This window comes from Dermacentor andersoni, chromosome 5, assembly GCF_023375885.2.
Source record: "Dermacentor andersoni chromosome 5, qqDerAnde1_hic_scaffold, whole genome shotgun sequence".
In the NCBI taxonomy this organism is placed as follows: Eukaryota; Metazoa; Arthropoda; class Arachnida; order Ixodida; family Ixodidae; genus Dermacentor; species Dermacentor andersoni.
Window position 1 is genome coordinate 194,377,530 of NC_092818.1, and position 18,850 is coordinate 194,396,379.

Consider the following 18,850-nt stretch of genomic DNA (forward strand, 5'->3'; position numbering starts at 1 on the left):
GCCTCTATTATGTGGATAACGCTCAGTGTAGCCAGAGACGCGCACCATCAGTCGTATTTTTCAACGTGTGAAGTGGATGAAGGCGTCAAGTATGATTTACCCGAAAGCATCACAACTCGCAGGCTTCTTGAGTTTGTCGCCCAAAGGAATGGGGAAAACGCTGCAGGAGATTGATGTTCAATAATCAGTGAAGACAAGAATGAAGCACTCCGAATTTCAAGAACACAACATGACGCCGCTGGTGCAGCTGACGGCGTGAACTTCACCGTGCGAGACTGACTCTTCGATGGACTCGTGCCTACTAGAAATTCTTCGCCTGCAGCAGTAATACACCGAGCGATAGCAGCAACTCATGGAAAATCTTTTGACTCTTATTAAGCCCAACAACGACAACACAAGCAGACGGTAAAGCCCGAAATCGTTGATGGAGAGAGCTCAAGCCCAGAGACTTGGATCCAGTTCTACGAACAAGCATGTGAGAACTCCTGGGACGGACTCTGCAATCGCATCAGGAACATGCGTCAGTTTCTCAGGCAGACTTGCCGAGAAGTAGTATGACATTCATCACGCTGGACCTATGACTTTTTGGCAGCTTTTGACGAAAACCAGGTTGAAAGGTGGGACCGAGCTATTTTTTTTTACAAATATCGCAACGAAAAGCCCCTAAAATATTTTTACTAGAAAAGGTGGCTTCTTCATATGGCAAATGCAGAACTACCGGAGTTCGCAGTATAGTGCCACTGATTGTTCACGGCTTACTCAAGGAACTTCAAAGGCAGGTGCAAGTCGCCTAAAACTATCGGGGAACTGTTGGGATGTTTCAGAAACATCCCTACCGATTTCACACCCCAAAAGGTGCGTTGAACAGATCAGACTTTCGATAGGGCACCATAGAGGTCTTGCAAGTTCGAAAATCCTCACGGCAGAACTCGAGTCGTCAACGTAATGTCTACTACCAGCAATGACGCAGAACCAGTTGCCTTTCATTCAGACGAAGCGAAACCAAAAAACTAATAAAAGAGTGCCCAGTCCCAACTGACGACAAAAATTGAAACTTTTTCTAACCTCGCTTAGCCTTGTCTATATTAAAGTGTATATCAATGGTGACGATGTTGATGTATTGATTGATAGTGGTGCATCTGTACCTGTAATAAATGAGGCTCTTGTTAAATGTGACGAAATAATTCGAGGAAGACCAGTGCAGGTACAGAGTTTTCACGGGACTAAACAAATACATGATGAATGGCCAAATGTCTCTTATCAAGGCCGGAGGACTAATATCGCGACGCCCTTGTCGTTAATGGATGCGACTATAAATTCTTACTTTCGAGACTGGATATGAAGATTTGCTGTTCCCTTTGAACTGAGAGATGTTACGCCGGTCAGAAAAAAGCCTTACAGTATGTCCCGCGAAAGGAAACTCTGGTTGAAAAATGAGATAGAAAATATGTTAGATGCTGGAATAATACGGCCATCGGTGTCCACGTTCGCCTTGCCTATTACTCTGGCTCCGAAAGAAGACGGATCTCTGCGACTGTGTACTGATTACCGGATATTGAATAGACAAACGGACATTTTTCCTTTTACAATGCCAAGGATCGACGAGATAATTGAAGAAACCGGAGACTGCAAAATATTTTCTTGTATATACCTTTGCAAAGAATTTTGGCACATTCCGCTTGAGGAGGAGTATAAAATGTACACGGCCTTTGTCACTCCATTTGACTTGTACGAACATAATCGTTTGCCTTTTGGATGGAAAACAGTGCAGTATGGTTCCAAAAGATGATGAATAGCGTTCTCAAGCCAGTTCTCGGATTATTCTGTAATTAGTATGTAGATGACATCATAATCTACTCTAAGTATGAAACATCACACGCCGAACTCTTCTGTTTTGATGACATTAAGTGACGCCAAACTTTAGGTGAATTTCAAGTAAACTGAATTTTTTTAAACACAAAATTACAATTTCTCGGTAGCATTTTGGACGGATGCACAAGGAACACGAAAGAGGAGTCCGTGGAACGCGTACGACAGATGAAAAAGCCAGACAATGGCCTTGCAGTACATTTTAGAAATTTTGCAGCACGAGCTAAACCAGTGAACAACCTACTCCGTAAAAACACAAATTTCATTTGGACTAAAGAATGTGAGCAGGCGTACAGAGATTTGGTATTAGCCATATCATCAGACCCGGTCTTCACAATACCGGACTTCCATTTGAACTTAATAACGGATAAATCGAACTACGGCGCCGGTGGTGTACTGTACCAACGAAGGGACACAAGTGGTAGCGAAAGAGGAAGACAAGTGGTTGGCTATTACTCCTATACTTTCACAAAATCGGAACAAAACTACAGCACAATTAATGAGAGCAGCATTCCGGGCAAGTTGGTAATCCATTACTCAAATGATATTGCGCAACAAAAATGACACGGACGTAAATGAGGACGACACACCAAGCGCAAACTTTCAACTAAGTTTGTTGTACCAATGAAACAGATTTTATACATCTGAAGCAGTGTAGACCGCGCATGCGCTTACATGAAAATTAACTGCGCATTCATGTAACATAGTTACGAGTCATGTGATGCCGCCTCCAAGAAACTTATTTTTTCTGCAGAGCCAGACAAGGGAAGCTAACACACTTATCACCCGATTTCGCGATCATCTGCGCTTCAGATATTTCACGGATGAGCTGCGTGCTGCCACGGGAAACAATCGTGCATTGTTGCTCAAGAGGTTTGCAGCCATGATCGCGACAATGAATCGCGAAGAAACCATCGGAGCCATTTTTTACATTGTTGCTGTGTTCGCGGAGCCGATCATTGAGGCAACGCCCAGTTTGTCCGATATATTGCTTCCCACATGAAAGCAGGAGGTTGTAAACCACCCGGTGGACACACTCGACGAACTTTTTGCGGTGATGCTTTCTGCACTTATCGGAAGGGACGGCATTTGGATCCGTCAACCTGCAAAGTCTGCCGAGCTTGTTGGGAGCAGAAAAAACAACTGTTACATTCGCCCTTTGGGCCATCTTTTTCAAAATATGGGATATCCCGTGCATGTAAGGTATAACACATACTTTAGGGCGTATGGCGGGAGGGGCATCGGCAACTGACTTCTGCGTGCTGGAACGCGCTTCTCTTAAAATGCGTTCCGCGACAGACACTAGCACCACCCGAGGATATCCAGCCAAGGACAAACGTCGAGTTTGCTTTTCAAAGCTTACGTCCACTACATGACAGCAGGACTTGCTAAGGGCATTCTTGAAGCACAAACTGAAAATGGTCCGCTTAACAAGCTTAGAATGTGCGGACGTATACGGTAGAAGTGGCTTGTTTGTTCGCGGCTCATACGACCAACACGTGTGGCTGTCCTGAAAGCTCAGGCGAAGATCAAGAAAACGAAGAGACCTATCTACCGGCATCTCATGACTAGTTTGAAGGGGAACTAAGCACTTATGAAACGTTTCTAACGCTTTCTTAGTTTCCAGAATGAAGGCATCAGAAGAGCAGTCAATGAAAATTAAAAGGTCATCAACGTATCTAAATATTTTAAAAATTGCAGTGCCTTGCACTTGTAATGAAATGTCACGGTCTAAACAGGATAAAAACAAGTCACTAAGAATGGGAGCAATGCAAGAGCCAATACAAACACCGCTCTTCTGCAAAAAACATTGGTTATCCCAAGTGATGAAAGTGGAATTAAGATAAAGCTGTAGGAGTTCTAAAAACTGACTGCAAGACACGCCGGCCTCATTCTGGAAGGAAACAGCACCATACTTATCAATGCATTGCGCAACACAGGACAGTACGCTTCTATGCGGCAAAGAATAATAAAGATCCTTTACATCGATAGAGAACGCCTGAAGACCACGGTCAGAATGCGATTTCAAAAAAAAAAAAATCAATCACAGTATCTGAGCGCCTAACGAGGAAAGGGTACAATAAACTTTGTTGAAAGTTTGCGCTTGGTGTGTCGTCCTCTTTTACGTCCGTGTCGTTTTTTGTTGCGCAATATCATTTGAGTACAGCACAATTGAAAAGGAGGCGTTGGCTGTTGTGCTAGAGATTAGGTATTTTCGATCGTACCTAGAAGGCACGAAATTCAAACTGTTCACTGACCATCAGGCGCTTACTCATATGCTGAATGGTTCTCAACCGAAAGGGCGGGTTGCTTGCTGGATCAGTGAAATTCAACAGTTTGATTTTGCGGTGGCATACAGGAGCGTACAAAATTTGTCAGATGCTGATGTACTTTCCCGACTTCCCATTGTTAGTAACTGTAGGTACGAGGAGAGCGTCAGCTCATTTAAGACGTGTGCAGGCATAGAACAGCTGATGTATTTAGACGGAAACTTTCACGTACCGGGTACACTGAAAACAAAAGTTCTTGACCTCTATCACGACAGTCCAGAGTCAGGAGGGCATGACGGCTTCTGGCGAACATACGCAAAATGAAGAGAAGATTCACATGGCCCGACATGAAGAAATATATTAGCGATTACATTAGGTCTTGTCAACAAAGTCAATTGAACAAAGCAAAATACAAGCAGAAGACAGACAGCATGATTTTTACACTTCATTCAAAGGTGCCATTTGAAACCGTGCATGTTGATTTCACTGAATTGAAGAAAAAAAGCGAAGGAGTGAAGAAAAAGCAGTCCTTTTCAGTATGCATTGATAAATGCTCAAGTACGCTAGCTGCCAAGCCAGGAAAATAAAATGCTGATGCTATCATATCTCTCCTGAATATAGACATGTTTAAATGATTGAAATGTGTTGTATCCAACAAAGGCCCTGCATTCAAGAGCCAGGCATTTGCAAGATGGGCAAAAGACAGAAACAATGCCCTGAAGTTCACAGCACCATACCCTCCATCAGCTATAATGGACTAGCAGAGCAAGTTATCAGATATATAAAATACTATATAAGTATGTAACCAACGCAGGATTCCCAGGAGGGCGTAAGTGTTCTCCACAAGCAGCTGTGTCGCGCCGCACTAGATCTCATACGAGTGCTCCGGGACGCAGTCCTCAATGCGCCACCTGTGGGGAGCCTGCCTATTTGCCTGCGGACGACATACTCGGCATAACAGAGAAGCTTCACTTGAAGGAAACAAAGAAACGTTCAGAAAAGGAAAGGAAGCACAGGGAAGCGATGAAGAGGGCGTTTGACAAATGTCATAGAACAAATATCCCCGCAATTGCATTAGACGCCATGGCTCTGTTGCGGAAAGGATATGGCGGTCCTAACACAAAACTTGTGGGACCGTGTAAAGTGGTAAAATTGTCTACAAAAGAAGCAGTACTCAAGACCATCGGCTACAAGATGGAAAACAGTGCGATGGAAATAGCAGCCATTAACAAAGTTATCTCTTTTTTACAGTGGATGGATAAAACAAAGCCCGGTAAAGTGTAGTGGGCCGAGATGACAAAGGACAGATCTGGTGGTAACGGGGAGAAGATAAAGAGATCGTGTTTTGGTTCCGTGCACGTTTGTCGCGGAATGTTACAATATATACGGTAATTTTCGCTCACGGACAATGCCGGCGCCCACACCAGGTTTTCTGCGACACGGGGCCCTCGACGCTCTCGCTTTAAAATTCGTCTCGGCGGTCGCGCTCCTGCGGCGGCTTGTTCCCATTGCGGCTGCGTGCTCGCGTTCCCCGTGACGCTGTATGCACGTTGAACGGCTGCGCGTGCACTGGTTATGGCAATGCGTAGAGTACGGTGCCGTTTTCCAGAAACTGTCCGAAGCAGAATGCTTCTTTCACACCAAGGAAGGCGACGTCTGATGCGCCTGTCATTTAAGACGTCACACAAAATGTGGACATAAGACGCAATTACAAATGCCAAGTATGCTTCGCACATCAGCAACATCTTGTGTGACATCTAGGTTGCAGAATACGCCAATTCAAAGCCACACAAGTCACCGTGCCGTGCTTAGAGACGTGTGAAAAAAAAAATACTGTTTATTTCTTTACGATGTGAAGCACGCTATAGTGAGGAACCAGCGCTGTCCAGCAGGCGCTACGACAGTTTTGGTGTGCAACTAAAATATCGTCCGGCTACGAAAATGGCACGACATATTTACTGATAACAGACATGCGCCTGCATCAACAAAGAACTGCTGTAGTAGAAGTCGCTTACACCGGCCTAGGGATTCGGGTGACGCCGGCGGCGGCCACCTTGCTGGGGGCATGACGCGGCCTGCCAAGAGCTTCGCAGAGCGTTTTACCGACTTTTCCAGCAGTTGTCAACTGCCTAACGGATTCTCAGGTTCTAACGCAACACTGTGAACTGTGAGGCAAGCCATACTGCAGGTCTCAGGATCGCATATGTCCGAGTACTGGGGCATTTTTCGATTTTATCGGCATCAATACGTCGCTGCCGCAAATTAGAAAAAAAAATTTCGCAATAATTAGCGTTTATTCAACTTCTTTAATGTAGTGTAGAAATTGATCAATCATGAAAGCTGAAAGAACATAAAAAAGCAATTAACTGACAATGTAGCGTGATAATTAGCGGTACATGCAACTAACATGAGCATTCATTTTTATCTTAATTATCATCAGGTGTTGCCGGTGCTTCAGCATCCTCATTGCACGGACGGTCTTGGAACTTTGGTGGCGGTATGTTCCTTTTAGCCTAAAATATAATTTTTTTCCTTTATTCTAAAGCAAGGTAATGCTAATCTGCGACCTTATTTAAATAAGAAGGATAATGCTAACATGTCAACTACGTGTACGTCAACTTTTCTAAAAACACCCGAGCGCGCTAGCACCTTTTGGGATCCGCAAAGCACCGCGCACGGCAAGACACGACGACCCGAAACACATGAGTCACGTTGACTGGTGTGAAGAATTATTACTTATCTTTGTTTTGGCGACATCTACACGTGCAATTAATAGCGCAATGTCTTCAAAAGGTTTATAAAAGTACATTAAGTTAAGCGCTTAATGATAAACAGTGCGTAATTGCCAGTTGTGTGAACTATCAGCTACTACAGCCGACGCGCTGTCACGCGGCCGCCTCACCAGCTCGCAGACCGCGAGTACAATTTCCACAAAACACCGATGAGATTCGCCCTTTTCATTGCTGCCAAAACACGCTATCGCATTAGAGCTTTTCGAAAAGTCCGCCTTGTGCACTTAACTACGACAACGTTTCTCATCGGCTGGTCCTGCAGCGTGCTTCTTCCCGAAAGCTCGGGCCAGCATTGAGTGAACGCGCCTATATATACGAAGCTTACTAAACTTTATCGCTGTGTACGTAAGGGGGGCCACTCGATTTGCCACAAGACACGGATCAAAAGAAGGCGTGCCAATAGAGAAATGCGCAATTTGCCTCTGCGTATACTGCGGGGTGCTTATTTGCATAGTTTCACGGGCTGGTCTCGCTGCTGTGCCACTGATCGACATGCACACAATATTACTGTGTACCAAACTTGCAGGATGAAGACGCCACGCTTGGCATGGTGGAAACGCGACCACCGGTACACCGTATATACCCTCCAACCCAAACGGGCAGGCGGTCACGCGACAGAAGGCGACGTTCGATCGACCCGCGAGGGAAGCAATCGGCGCTGGTGTCGCGGGCGGAAGTGTGTGGTTGCTTCGTCTGTAGCGCGCGACTCGAGATGCCTTCGCGAGCTAGGCGTCTGTAGACGCCCTCCAATGAGACGCAAGCTTATCAAGCGTAGTGACAGAACATTTAAGGAACTTACCACTATCTCCAACGTCGTTGGCGATAGCGTTCAGCACATGATAAGCAGTGTTGAAGATCTCGCCGAAACCCTGTGCAAGTACAAGCGTCGTCAGAAATAATTAACAACAAAGAATGCCGCACATGCCCGTTTTCATCTTATACGCTCCGGCCCTTCTTGTGGTGGTCTACCTCTCCAATGCGGAACCACTAAAAAACATTGGGGATGAATTCGTGCGCGTACGCTATGACTAAAGGTATGTTTAAAAAACGAAACTTTGAGATCGAATCGGGCACGAATATTTAGAAGAAAAAAAAAATCGCTTCGTACACAAACTTGAATACCGAACACTGCTACTCTGAAAACCCACATATCTCAGTGGTACATACATTGCAATGCCAGCGCAGGAATAAGATGAATAACATCTCGCTCGTCGAAGTGGTAGGAATTAAGCGCAAGGCATTCGCATCCCGAGACCGGCGATCTTCATCACGCCACAGCATCAATTGTTACGAGATGTTCGCGACCATCGAGTGAGATCTGGTCATCTTTACCTGTGCACGCGTGCCACCGTGTTCGTTAATTTAATTAGTAATCAAATTTTTCCTGCAATTTATACGGCCAATGAAACTATACGAACCTCACTTCTTGTAGTTGTTTAATACATTGCTGTCACTATCCATGCTTCACCGCTCGTACAAAACTGCGACTATTCTTGAAGTGTTTCGCATTCAAAAGAAACACCTGGTATATTTATTTTCGTCGAGTTCTTTCTCCCAGGCTCTAAAACGCAGCTGTTATGCCGTACATTTGGTCGTGGCAGAATATTTGAAAAATTTCATATCGAATTTTCGAATTGAGGCCGAATACAAACAGTAGCAGTTTCGCCTGACAGCCGAAGAATTGATAGCGATAGCAAAGCATTAGACAACTGCACAAAGTAAGGCTCGTAGCTTTATCGGCCGTATAAATTGCTGCAAACATTCGCTTACTACATAAATTAAAAAGCGCGGTGTCACCGCCAAACATAAACAGATCTCGCTTGATGACCGCGAGCACTACCTACACTTATGCATAGCTACCTTGAATCTAGATTTCAGTACACTTCCTTGAAAGGTTACAGTTCTGAAAAGAGCATGATTAAATATGGGGTACCGCAAGGCTCCATTTTATGGCCATTATTATTTATTATTTACATAAATGACCTAACTAACATTCCATTGACAGAGGAAATCATACTGTATGCTGATGACACTAATGTCTTTTTTTCCGGAGCAAACCTTCACGAACTAGAAGTTACCGCAACCCATTGGTTACAAGAACTTAGCGAGTGGCTCTATCTAAATAAACTTGACTTAAATGCAAAAAAAAAACGAAATTCACAGTTTTTTATTCCAAGAATAAGCAAACAGATTACGACGTAAAGCTTTTTTATTCTGGATCGCAACTTGAACATGTCTCAAGCCATTCGTTTCTGGGTGTTACATTTCACAAAAACCTAAGCTGGACAGAACACATAAATAAGGTACGCACTAAGGTTGCACGATCTGTTGGCTTGCTACAACGGATCCGATGCATTGTGCCTATCGGGCTTCTCATACAATTGTACTTTTCGTTTGTGCACTCGCATCTTAGCTACTGCCTCTTAGTATGGGGAAACGGTAATAAAACAGATATAGAAAAATTGGCAGTTTTGCAACGGCGAGCTGTCCGGTTGCTGAACTTCTCGAAACAATACATAGGATCTTCTATACTAATGATGCGCTACAACATTCCTAATATTAGAGACTCTTAAAAAACAAAGATCTGTATACGGCTATTTAAGCAGATCTCCAGCAACAGGGAACTATTTTCAACTCTTTACCTGAGTAGAGACACGGGATACAACCTACGTCACACATCAATAGTAATAAAGAAACCAAGGACAAAATATGGCACGCAAACGATCGAATATGAAACCATTTCTTTATGTAATATGTACCCTAACATTGTTGACGAAGCTATAAATTCTAGAACAATTCACAAATTTAAACATGCAATACAAAACATAATATTTTCTGATCACTGTGTGTTTAACGAATGTTAATAAAGTTTCTTTGTTTAATATCAATAGTAATGTTATTAATGTTCTATTCTGAATGTAAAATTTTTGTTAATAACAGAATGTTCTTATTTTTCCTGTGCTGTATTTATTCTGTTACTTGCTATTTGGCAAACGGTTTATACTTTTCATTGTGTTTAAAATTTTGCTGTAAATAGTTTTGAAGTTTTGTGTCATATTAGTTGTACTTTGTTATCAGTTGACTGCTACTTCTGCTGCTCCAGCGAGGTAAAGGCCTTAGTCAGGAGGATTACGCCCTCCTTTTGCCTTACCTTGCGGGCTAACCTTGTATTTATGTTGCCCAAATAAAAAAAAAGAAAACTCGCCGTCACAACGCTGGCGTGATGAAGAGCAGCGGGGAGCAAATACATCGGGCTGCCCCTCGCTTCAACGCGTGTCCGACACTCGACATTACGCAACAAGCTCAGCCCGCTTAGGCGCTCAACCGCGCGGAGAGCCATGCGCGCCGCCACGGCCGTGGTAGAGGAGCAGACGCGCGCGCACCTGTCGCTCCATATCGTTACAGTGCACGCTTGATCCTGTTAACCGGTGCTAATCTCCTCTCCACCTGTCGCTCATCTGACCACGTGACCGCCAATATTGGGCACGCGGGAGGACGGCACGCATCAAGCCACCATCCTTAGCGCCTCAACCTGAGACGATTTGCTTCGCAGTCGCAGCAAACGGCGTGCGCGGCTCGATGTTATCGCACTTGGACTTTATGTGGAACCCCACGGCGACGCCGGCAAAAATTCGCTTAGAGTGTCCCTATAGTTTCTATTAGCAAAAAGAACACACCGTTCGGCTCGTATATTTTAAAAATTCGAATACTCAGGCGTGTTTATGAACTGAGGTACACCCTGCATGGTGTTACTTTGGAAGCGCGAAACGTGTGTGCCGTCTGTGTTCGTCTTTTGTCCTGTTTCTGATGCGCTACGTCTTTTGCCTCCATCATGGCATACGAAGAAGCCCAACGTGCAACTTTAGCCAAAGCTCCCTTCCCCCTCCCCAGGCAACCAGATCAACCTAGAATTATCACCGAGGGAACGCTTAGTTGTCTCACAACACCGTATACTCTTATGTCACTGACTGCAAAATACCGCAATATATTACCGGTACCATACATTTGAACCTTACGGCAATGCACCGAAGGCAACGGGTCTCAACGTGTTACATGCACGTATGCAGCGATGAACAAGGTGCTTAAAAGCTGAAGCCTCTACAAATTCTCATATGAGTAGGCACGTGACATTCCTGTGCCGCCATTCATTATTATTAGCACGTTGGGCGCACGAAAGAACGATAGCCTGTTGTTCATGTACCCTTGAACCTCCACTACCAACGCGGGCCTCATATTCGTTACGTTTTACAAGAATGGGGCAAATGAATGCCCTCCGCCATCCGAAGTTGCCTCCCCCCCTCCACCGTCCCCTACTTTACCCTTTGTTTATAGATATAGTTCACATTATTGTAAGCATTGGGTGGCCAGCGTGTGTCACATTCACACATTCAGTACGTGATGCTTGGACATGCATACACTTTTTCTTTAACCACCCCACACTAGCGCAATCACCTTTAATTGCGCATTTGTATTGATGTGAAGCTGAGAGAGCGGTGCCGAGACCATTACAGAGATAGCGACGTCAAAAAAATTGTGCATTAATTTCTGTTATTGCGATAGCAATTACATGAACACTACATGCGAATTTTCGCAGTCGTTGCTGCCATGGTGTATACATATGCTATATGCTTATGCATGCCCTACATGCAAGGTAGATAGCATTGTACCGCGAAAGTTGCTCAAACCAGGTATTACGTCCTTACTGAATTCTTTCTCAGATTTTTTTTTTTTAGAATGGTTGCCCGCAAACAAATGTCGTTAAACATTACATTCGTAGCGCATGGATTCTATCTTAGATATTTTCATACTATTAAAATTTAAAGTGCAAAAACAGCATCAGTGCAAAATACCTGAAAGTAATTTAATTTTAATGGCACTGTTTTTTTTAAGGGCATGCAGCGTAGTGGAGCCTGTGCGATTCCGCTTACGACGTATTAATGCCCTTAAGAGTGCCAGAAATTGTGGTGCACTCGTGCATGGCCAGACCCGCGTACAGTCAGAACACCGTCCGGAGATTTAGAGGGCAACGCTTAACCTTGCTAACGCTGTCGGTGCTTCGGCCTCCGTCTTCGGACGAAACTGCTTTTTTTTTTCTTTTTCAATGGCATGAAACGTTTATCGTCCTAGAAACGGAAGTGGCTATTCTTCGGTTTTCCTTATCGTGATAGATACACGGAGCTATACTGCAGTTCCTCATTGCAGCAGGCAGCAGAAATCGCTATCAATGCGTCCGATCCACATATACGCACACTGCCGCCGTCCATCTCGCCGCTCTGCGATACGCTATCTGGACAGAGTGCGATTTTCTCAGCGCAACCTGTGACAACAGAGAACACCTTACTTGTCCGCCTGACCAAGTACGGTGAGTCTGTTGCCTCGCTTAAAAAATACCAGGCCGGAATAATGTAGCGATTGTATTGCACTGCCATTCCTTTCCTCGCTGAGCGAGTGGTCCGAACGGCGCTCTCACCACGTTGTCACCGGATCGGCCGGCCGCGAACGGTGCTAGAATCGAACAACGAAATCCTTACACTACACAGCGGCGTAGAGAAACGCTTGTAAGTCCGCGCCTTCAAGCCCGAATTCACTACAGTATAGCAAGGTACCAATTTGCATGAACGCTCATGTAGCGTGGGCGACACAGCGTCGACTACCTCCGCGCGCTGCTCACCGCGTGTACATCCTTAACGCGTTAGGCGATTCGAGTGCCAGTGATGCCCGTATCTTTTGCCAACGAAAACAGTGCTCGCCTGTTGCATATGTTTGAAGAACGCGTAGGTGTCCACCTGCATACTTTGGTCGGCTGCGTCCATGTCCGTGAGGCCTGCCCGGATGCCACCATTGCACAAGTACAAGGCCAGCAGCCATGTCCTTTGGGTAAGCGCAAGCGAAGTTTGGCGCTAATCCCTTCACAGTGCATGGCTTGCATAACAGTGTTCAATTTCGATTATTTTCTGTCAGTAGTCACATGTGTACGTAGAACAAATGAACATGCAGATTCTCCAATGAAACTTCCTGTCAAAGGTAAATACAAAGTACGAAACCATAAAGCATCAACAGTAAACAGATTAATTTATTAAAGCAAATACAATAATTAAAGGCTACCAGCAGTGGTTTGTCCGAAGTTGTGATAATAAATAGGGTAATTAACAATACTAACCGCATACTAGGTTAAATTCGCCGAAATTTTTCTCCTGCTCCTACATCGTTAATCTTATACAAAACGCTTATTAGAAGTAAAATGGAGTACGCCTCATCCATATGGAACCCGCACCTCGACATGATTATTGAATCGCTTCAACTAATCCAAAACAATGCCGCGCGTTTCGTTTATAGCAATTATAGCCGCACATCAAGCGTAACTTCCATGAAAACCTCCTTGCTATTTGCTCCGCTCTCAGCCCGACGTAAGTGCTTTCGCTTCCCTTTTTTTTCATGAACTATATTTCCACAATTCCAACCTTCGCGACAATCTTATATTATTTTCTACCTACATTTCCTCTCGCATTGATCATAGCCATAGGGTTGGAACAATTCAGTGCCACACCAGAACCTGTCACGAATCATTTATTCCTAGGTCCTCTCAGGAATGGAACCACCTTCCCGGCGCAGTTGTCGCAATCAAAGACAACCCAAAGTTTCGTTCGGCCATATCAGACATTATCACTCCCGGATACAATCAACTAATCAATTTTACTGTATTAACTATAACCGCTTTCTGCTGCTTTGTTATTTACTTATGTATATATTCGCTTTAGAATAGCACGAATAAATATACTCGAAAGTATGCGGACATCAAATGAAATACAAAAAAAAAACAGTGTATATTTATAATATTATTTTATGCACATTAAAAGTTATGCTTAATAAAACGAGTTGCACACCGCGACTTGAAAGCAAGAGCAAACTTGCATTGCGTGCTTTCGGTATAAGTCAGTAAGAGACAGTCGAGCAAGTTTATGTATGGAACTCAGATGCTCCCAAAAATCTAGCAGAGTAAATATTGCCCATAGAGTTATGTGTGGCGAAGTGTACAAACAGCGTCGTGGGTCGCCATCGCTCAACACATGGGACAAGCCGGTGTCCGTGACCGAGTGTTTGTGATACTCCCAGATACTTATTTCAGAAGTACTCGGCGCTCTGTGGACGTTTGTTCGCTCCTTTTTTTCGTTCGACTACTTACTGCATACGGCAGCTTACTGCCATCTGTGCGGATGTCTTTGCGTACGGTTAAAGCGTGCAAACAATACCGACTGTTTGCAAATGGTGTCCAATTGGGTTGCAGCAGCTCAACTGGATACCAACACAGCTATTTCCGTGAATCCTCCTTCCAGGTTTCGGATCTGCGCGTGAATAATAAAACTCCCAGCTTGGAGAGAATACAGCTGCCACGGACTCACCCGAGGCCTCCGATGCAGACGAGCTGCATCTTGACGAGCGTGCCGTAGCGCTGTCGGTACTCGTCGTTGACGTCCACCTGACGGCGCGCGCCGCAGCGGTTGTACATGCGCAGCACGACGAACACGACGCCCGAGACGACGGCCGCCAGCGCGAGCACGCTCAGCAGCAGGCACAGCGCGTACACCGCCGGCTGGTGGGAGCGCAGCTGAGCGGATGCGCGGCCAAGAGGACGTGGTATATATGGCGCCATATACCGGCACAAACACGCGCGCCGATTTCCCACTGACTTTGTTCGAAGAATGATGCGAGCCTAATCGCTCTGCATTTTTACAGGCACAACATGTGTGTGATGCGGCAACAAATGACAACTTGAGAATTTCCGGGCATAGTTGGTGCCGCATTTAGTGAAGAGAGGGGCGCTAAAATGTCATAGAAATGTGGCAGAGACAGAACAGTCGCACTTGCAATTGAAGTTCATTTGAAAGGCTCTCGCCAACGCGTCTACTTCTGCCCGAAACTCCTCGAATCCTGTGCGGGCCAAATGTGTATGCAACGAGGACAACACGAAGACGACAACCACGACGACGGCGTCGCGGCGAGGCACGTCGCGGCTCAGCGAAAGGGACGAACGGGCAAAGTAAACACTGCTTCGGGCACTCAACTGCAGTTGCAGTAATAAGGATTGGTAGACCTCACGCTTATGTGTGAATTGATCGCAAGCGAAGCGTTCTTTGGCGTTTGCGCAAATTTTTCGCATCGCGTTTACGAACCAGCAAACGTTCACGTTCTGCACTATGTTTCGCATGCGTAGCAAAGACATTCGATCGTTTCGATGATTTTTTGAGGCCTCGGTCTCTGCCACACTCAATTCACGCATTGATTCCGTTTTGTCAATTTCTTTCGCAATCGGCTGCTTCTGTTGCCGAATCCTTCACTTCTTTTTGCCGGCTTTAATGTTTTGTTACCAGTGTGGGAAACTTTTCCTCCTCTTCTGGCGCGTCGCTGGTTTTACACATGAGCGAGAAGTGGGGTACGGCTTAAGAGATGAGGAAGAGGTGTTGGCGACGATGGAGTAGATCAAGTGAAAGGTCGCGTACAAATAAAACCCCGTATCTACGCCGAAAAAAGTATTGAATGACTCTGGTGCTGTTCTCATGTACCCAAAGATAAGCCAACTGGCCCGGAGAACCCGCATAAAATAAGCGCGTTCAGTTCTCTTACGACCTACGCGTACATGTAACATGTTATTCTGTTACTTGCACACTCACGCGGTTTCGTGTTTTGTATGCATGCTAATGTATGCTGTGTCATGCTTGATTTATTATCTATGCAAGTAACTTCTGTGCTCACCCCTGCAATGTTTCGCACCGAGACGGCAGTATATAAGTAAGTAAGTAAGTAAGTAAAGTAAGTAAAGCAAGCAATCATGTAAGTAAGTAAAGTAAGTAAAGCAAGCAAGTAAGTCAGCGAGCAAGCAAGCAAGTCAGCGAGCGAGCGAGCAAACAAGCAAGCAAGCAAGTCAGCGAGCGAGCGAGCGAGCAAACAAGCAAGCAAGCAAGCAAGCAAGCGAGCAAGCAAGCAAGCGAGCAAGCAAGTCAGCGAGCGAGCGAGCGAGCCAGCCAGCCAGCCAGCCAGCAAGCGAGCGAGCAAGTCAGCGAGCGAGCGAGCAAGCAAGCAAGCAAGCAAGTAAGCAAGCAAGCAAGCGAGCGAGCGAGCCAGCCAGCAAGCAAGCAAGTCAGCGAGCGAGCGAGCGAGCAAGCAAGCAAGCAAAACAAACGCTCAAATTGCATGTCGTTATAGGTGAATCACAGAAACTTTTCTTACCAGGGTTACATAGGCCATGGCTGATTTCCGTTGGAATGTAGCCTGCAGATCCTTGTAGAAATCTGGGTTCAAGACGCGTTATGAAAGAAGTTATGAAGACGCCGCTGATAAAATTTGAGCGTCCACGTCTGTGCGGGCGCTCCTTATAAGTAGTTTTCCCGTGACGTCACGGACGCAGCTCTCACCGTGCTTATCATGCGCATTTTGTTTTGCTTTTTGATGGTGATTGCCTTTAAGGAAATATCAGTTATCGCTTTGTCGCTCGGCGCAAGGCATGCATGTCGTGCTGTCACGTTTCTTGTTTACGCCGCTTCTCGAAGTGCTATAGTACCCCAAGATGACGGTCACAATGACGTCAGTACAAACTACCTTAGCGGAGTTCACAGGGGCTCGTAAAAATACCGAAATATTGTGCAACTTGACAGCCCCCCTCCCCCCGAACACACACACCCTCCCGCCGTTCTGCTAAAATGTAAGCAAAAATTAACGGTGATTTTTAAAAATAAATTACGTGGAACAACAGTCCATTTTTACTGCAAGTTCGACGCCGCTTATCTCGAAACCGGTGCCACCGTCAGAATTCGTTCCAAGCAGATATGCATTGCAAACTCACCGGCTAGAATTCATGAATTGCAATATGGGCGGTAAGGTAATTAGCTAAAAGCTTAACTAGTGAAACGTTGTTAGTTAGTCAAATATAAGTTTCAATTTCTCTTTCAAATAATTTCCGCCTTTCGGCGCACTCCAATTCAGGGATTAGAAATGTGATATCTGCCACGTGCAATTAAAGAAATATCCTCAAGAGGAAGCTTTAGCTCGGGTGCTCCTATCTAAATACATGTGAAAGGAGATCTGTTTTTTCTCAGCAACCACTGCACCAAACTTGACGAGGTTTGTTGCATTTAAAAGAACTTAAAATTTAGTGACTGTTTGTCTCAAATTGTTTATTTAGGTCAATAATTTTTTTACTAAAAAATTGGAAAAGATAGCAAATTTTCAGAAAACGAAACTATCAAGTTTACAACTCTGCAACTCAGCAATGAAAAATGTTATCCGAATTGTTATAATTGCATCTACCAGTACATCCAAAGCAGACAACAGTGATTGTTACACATACATGCCAAAAAATTTAGTAACATGGAAATACAGCTTTTGAAGAACCCTTGTACACAACGTAATGAATTCACGTAAGATACAAATTGACATTTCGAACTTGGACACTTTGAATGATCTAATGGACACCATTTACAGAACCGTGATATATGTTCTTGATGAAGAGCTATTAATTTGTGAACTTCGTGCTTCCATTTTTTTCGACATTTCTATTTTTTTGAAATTTTCTAAACAATATTCAGGCCCTAAATCAAGATTCCGCTTCCAGCAGTCACAAGAATTTAAATTTCTCTCACAAATGCAACAAATTTCATTAAAATCGGCCCTGCGGTTATCGCAGGAAAGCGTTTCCGTGTTGTACATGTATGTAATAGGCGGCCTCGGAGTTAGGCCCGAGCTAAAGCTTCCTGGGATGGCAACAAAGATTTCCTTATGTGGGATTAAGGCGACCTGAGCTGCTGCACACGGTTCGTGGCCAGCGTGCGCGCAGTCTTATTTCCCGTGCACTGACTCGGCGACGGTCTGACGGCGATGGCGTGCACCAGCGTCTTGGCGGCGCTGTTCCACGCGGACATGGCGCCCGTGCGAATGACGAGCGCCGAGGCGTTGCGCCGCCGCCGCCGCCGCCGCCTGCGCGCCAGCAGCTGTCGGGAGAGGGCGTCGTCTGCGTGAAACGGAGCAAGATGGCGAAACGTAAGGTTTTAAGCGCGCCAAGCATGTTACAGTGCGGCTGCTTTTCCTGTTACGTGTATACGTCCACCCTTTGTGTTCATACCGTGTTCATACCGTGTTCAATTTCAATTACGAAATGATTATCCAAGTTCGAAAAAAAAAGTAAGGCAGAAGAAATGTGCAATAGCCATGGACGATGATTGTCGATGTAAGCGAATGGCCGAACGCTCCTAGAAAGCTTTTCGTTTTCCTAAAGGAATGATTTGTTTGAAGGCGTATATTTGTTGCATTGAGGATATTTAGTTAGCGTAAGTGGTTTCTTCGCGTAATTTCGTTTAGAACAGAGCCGTTAACCAGTACATATGTAGCAGCAGCTTAGATGGCTTTATGTATAAGCAAGTTGTATGTTAACCCTTTCCGTGCCTTGGACAAGCTGGGTTCATCTACACGTTTCTGGTGAAAATGGCCAAGGACGAGCTATGCTGGTCGACGGTACTTTTCATTTTCTAGCAAAGCCCGGAACGAGCCGATTTCGCCGCATTCGTCTCGTGCTTCTGGCAGATGGCAACACACAAACCGCGGGGCAGCGAAAGCAGGAGTAAGTTTATTATGGCAGTCAGTAAAACGATTTCGCAACTAGGTTATCTAAAAATGGCGCTGCCGGCAGCTCGAGCTTCGTTGGATTTTTAGGGGGAAAAAATAAAAAGAAAGAAAGGCTGATTTCAGCGATGAATCGAGTGATTTATAGAGTGAAGTGGTGATGTTCTTCGATTGAATACACGGATATTTTCGATGTACTCAGCTCGCCTTCTAAGAGCGGTGCTTTTGGCGCAAATTAGGCGTAAATAAAGCCCCTGAATTCCCGCCTCGCTTCCAGTTTTAGGCGTCTCTAGTTAAGACGTATGATGT

At 45.1% G+C, this 18,850-nt stretch overlaps 1 protein-coding gene across 1 annotated transcript in view; it reads right to left on the reverse strand.

Moving 5' to 3' along the window:
• The window catches only part of LOC126531788 (uncharacterized), an 82,340-nt gene extending 65,791 nt beyond the window's left edge, over window positions 1-16,549 (reverse strand). The window contains exons 1-2 of the mRNA XM_055070587.1: window positions 16,157-16,549; window positions 7,731-7,800 (exon numbers count right to left, since the gene is read on the reverse strand). Coding sequence (XP_054926562.1) covers window positions 7,731-7,800; window positions 16,157-16,174 — 88 coding nt within the window. The 5' untranslated portion in view covers window positions 16,175-16,549. The remainder of the gene's footprint in view (window positions 1-7,730; window positions 7,801-16,156) is intronic.
• Between the last annotated feature and the right edge of the window lie 2,301 nt (window positions 16,550-18,850).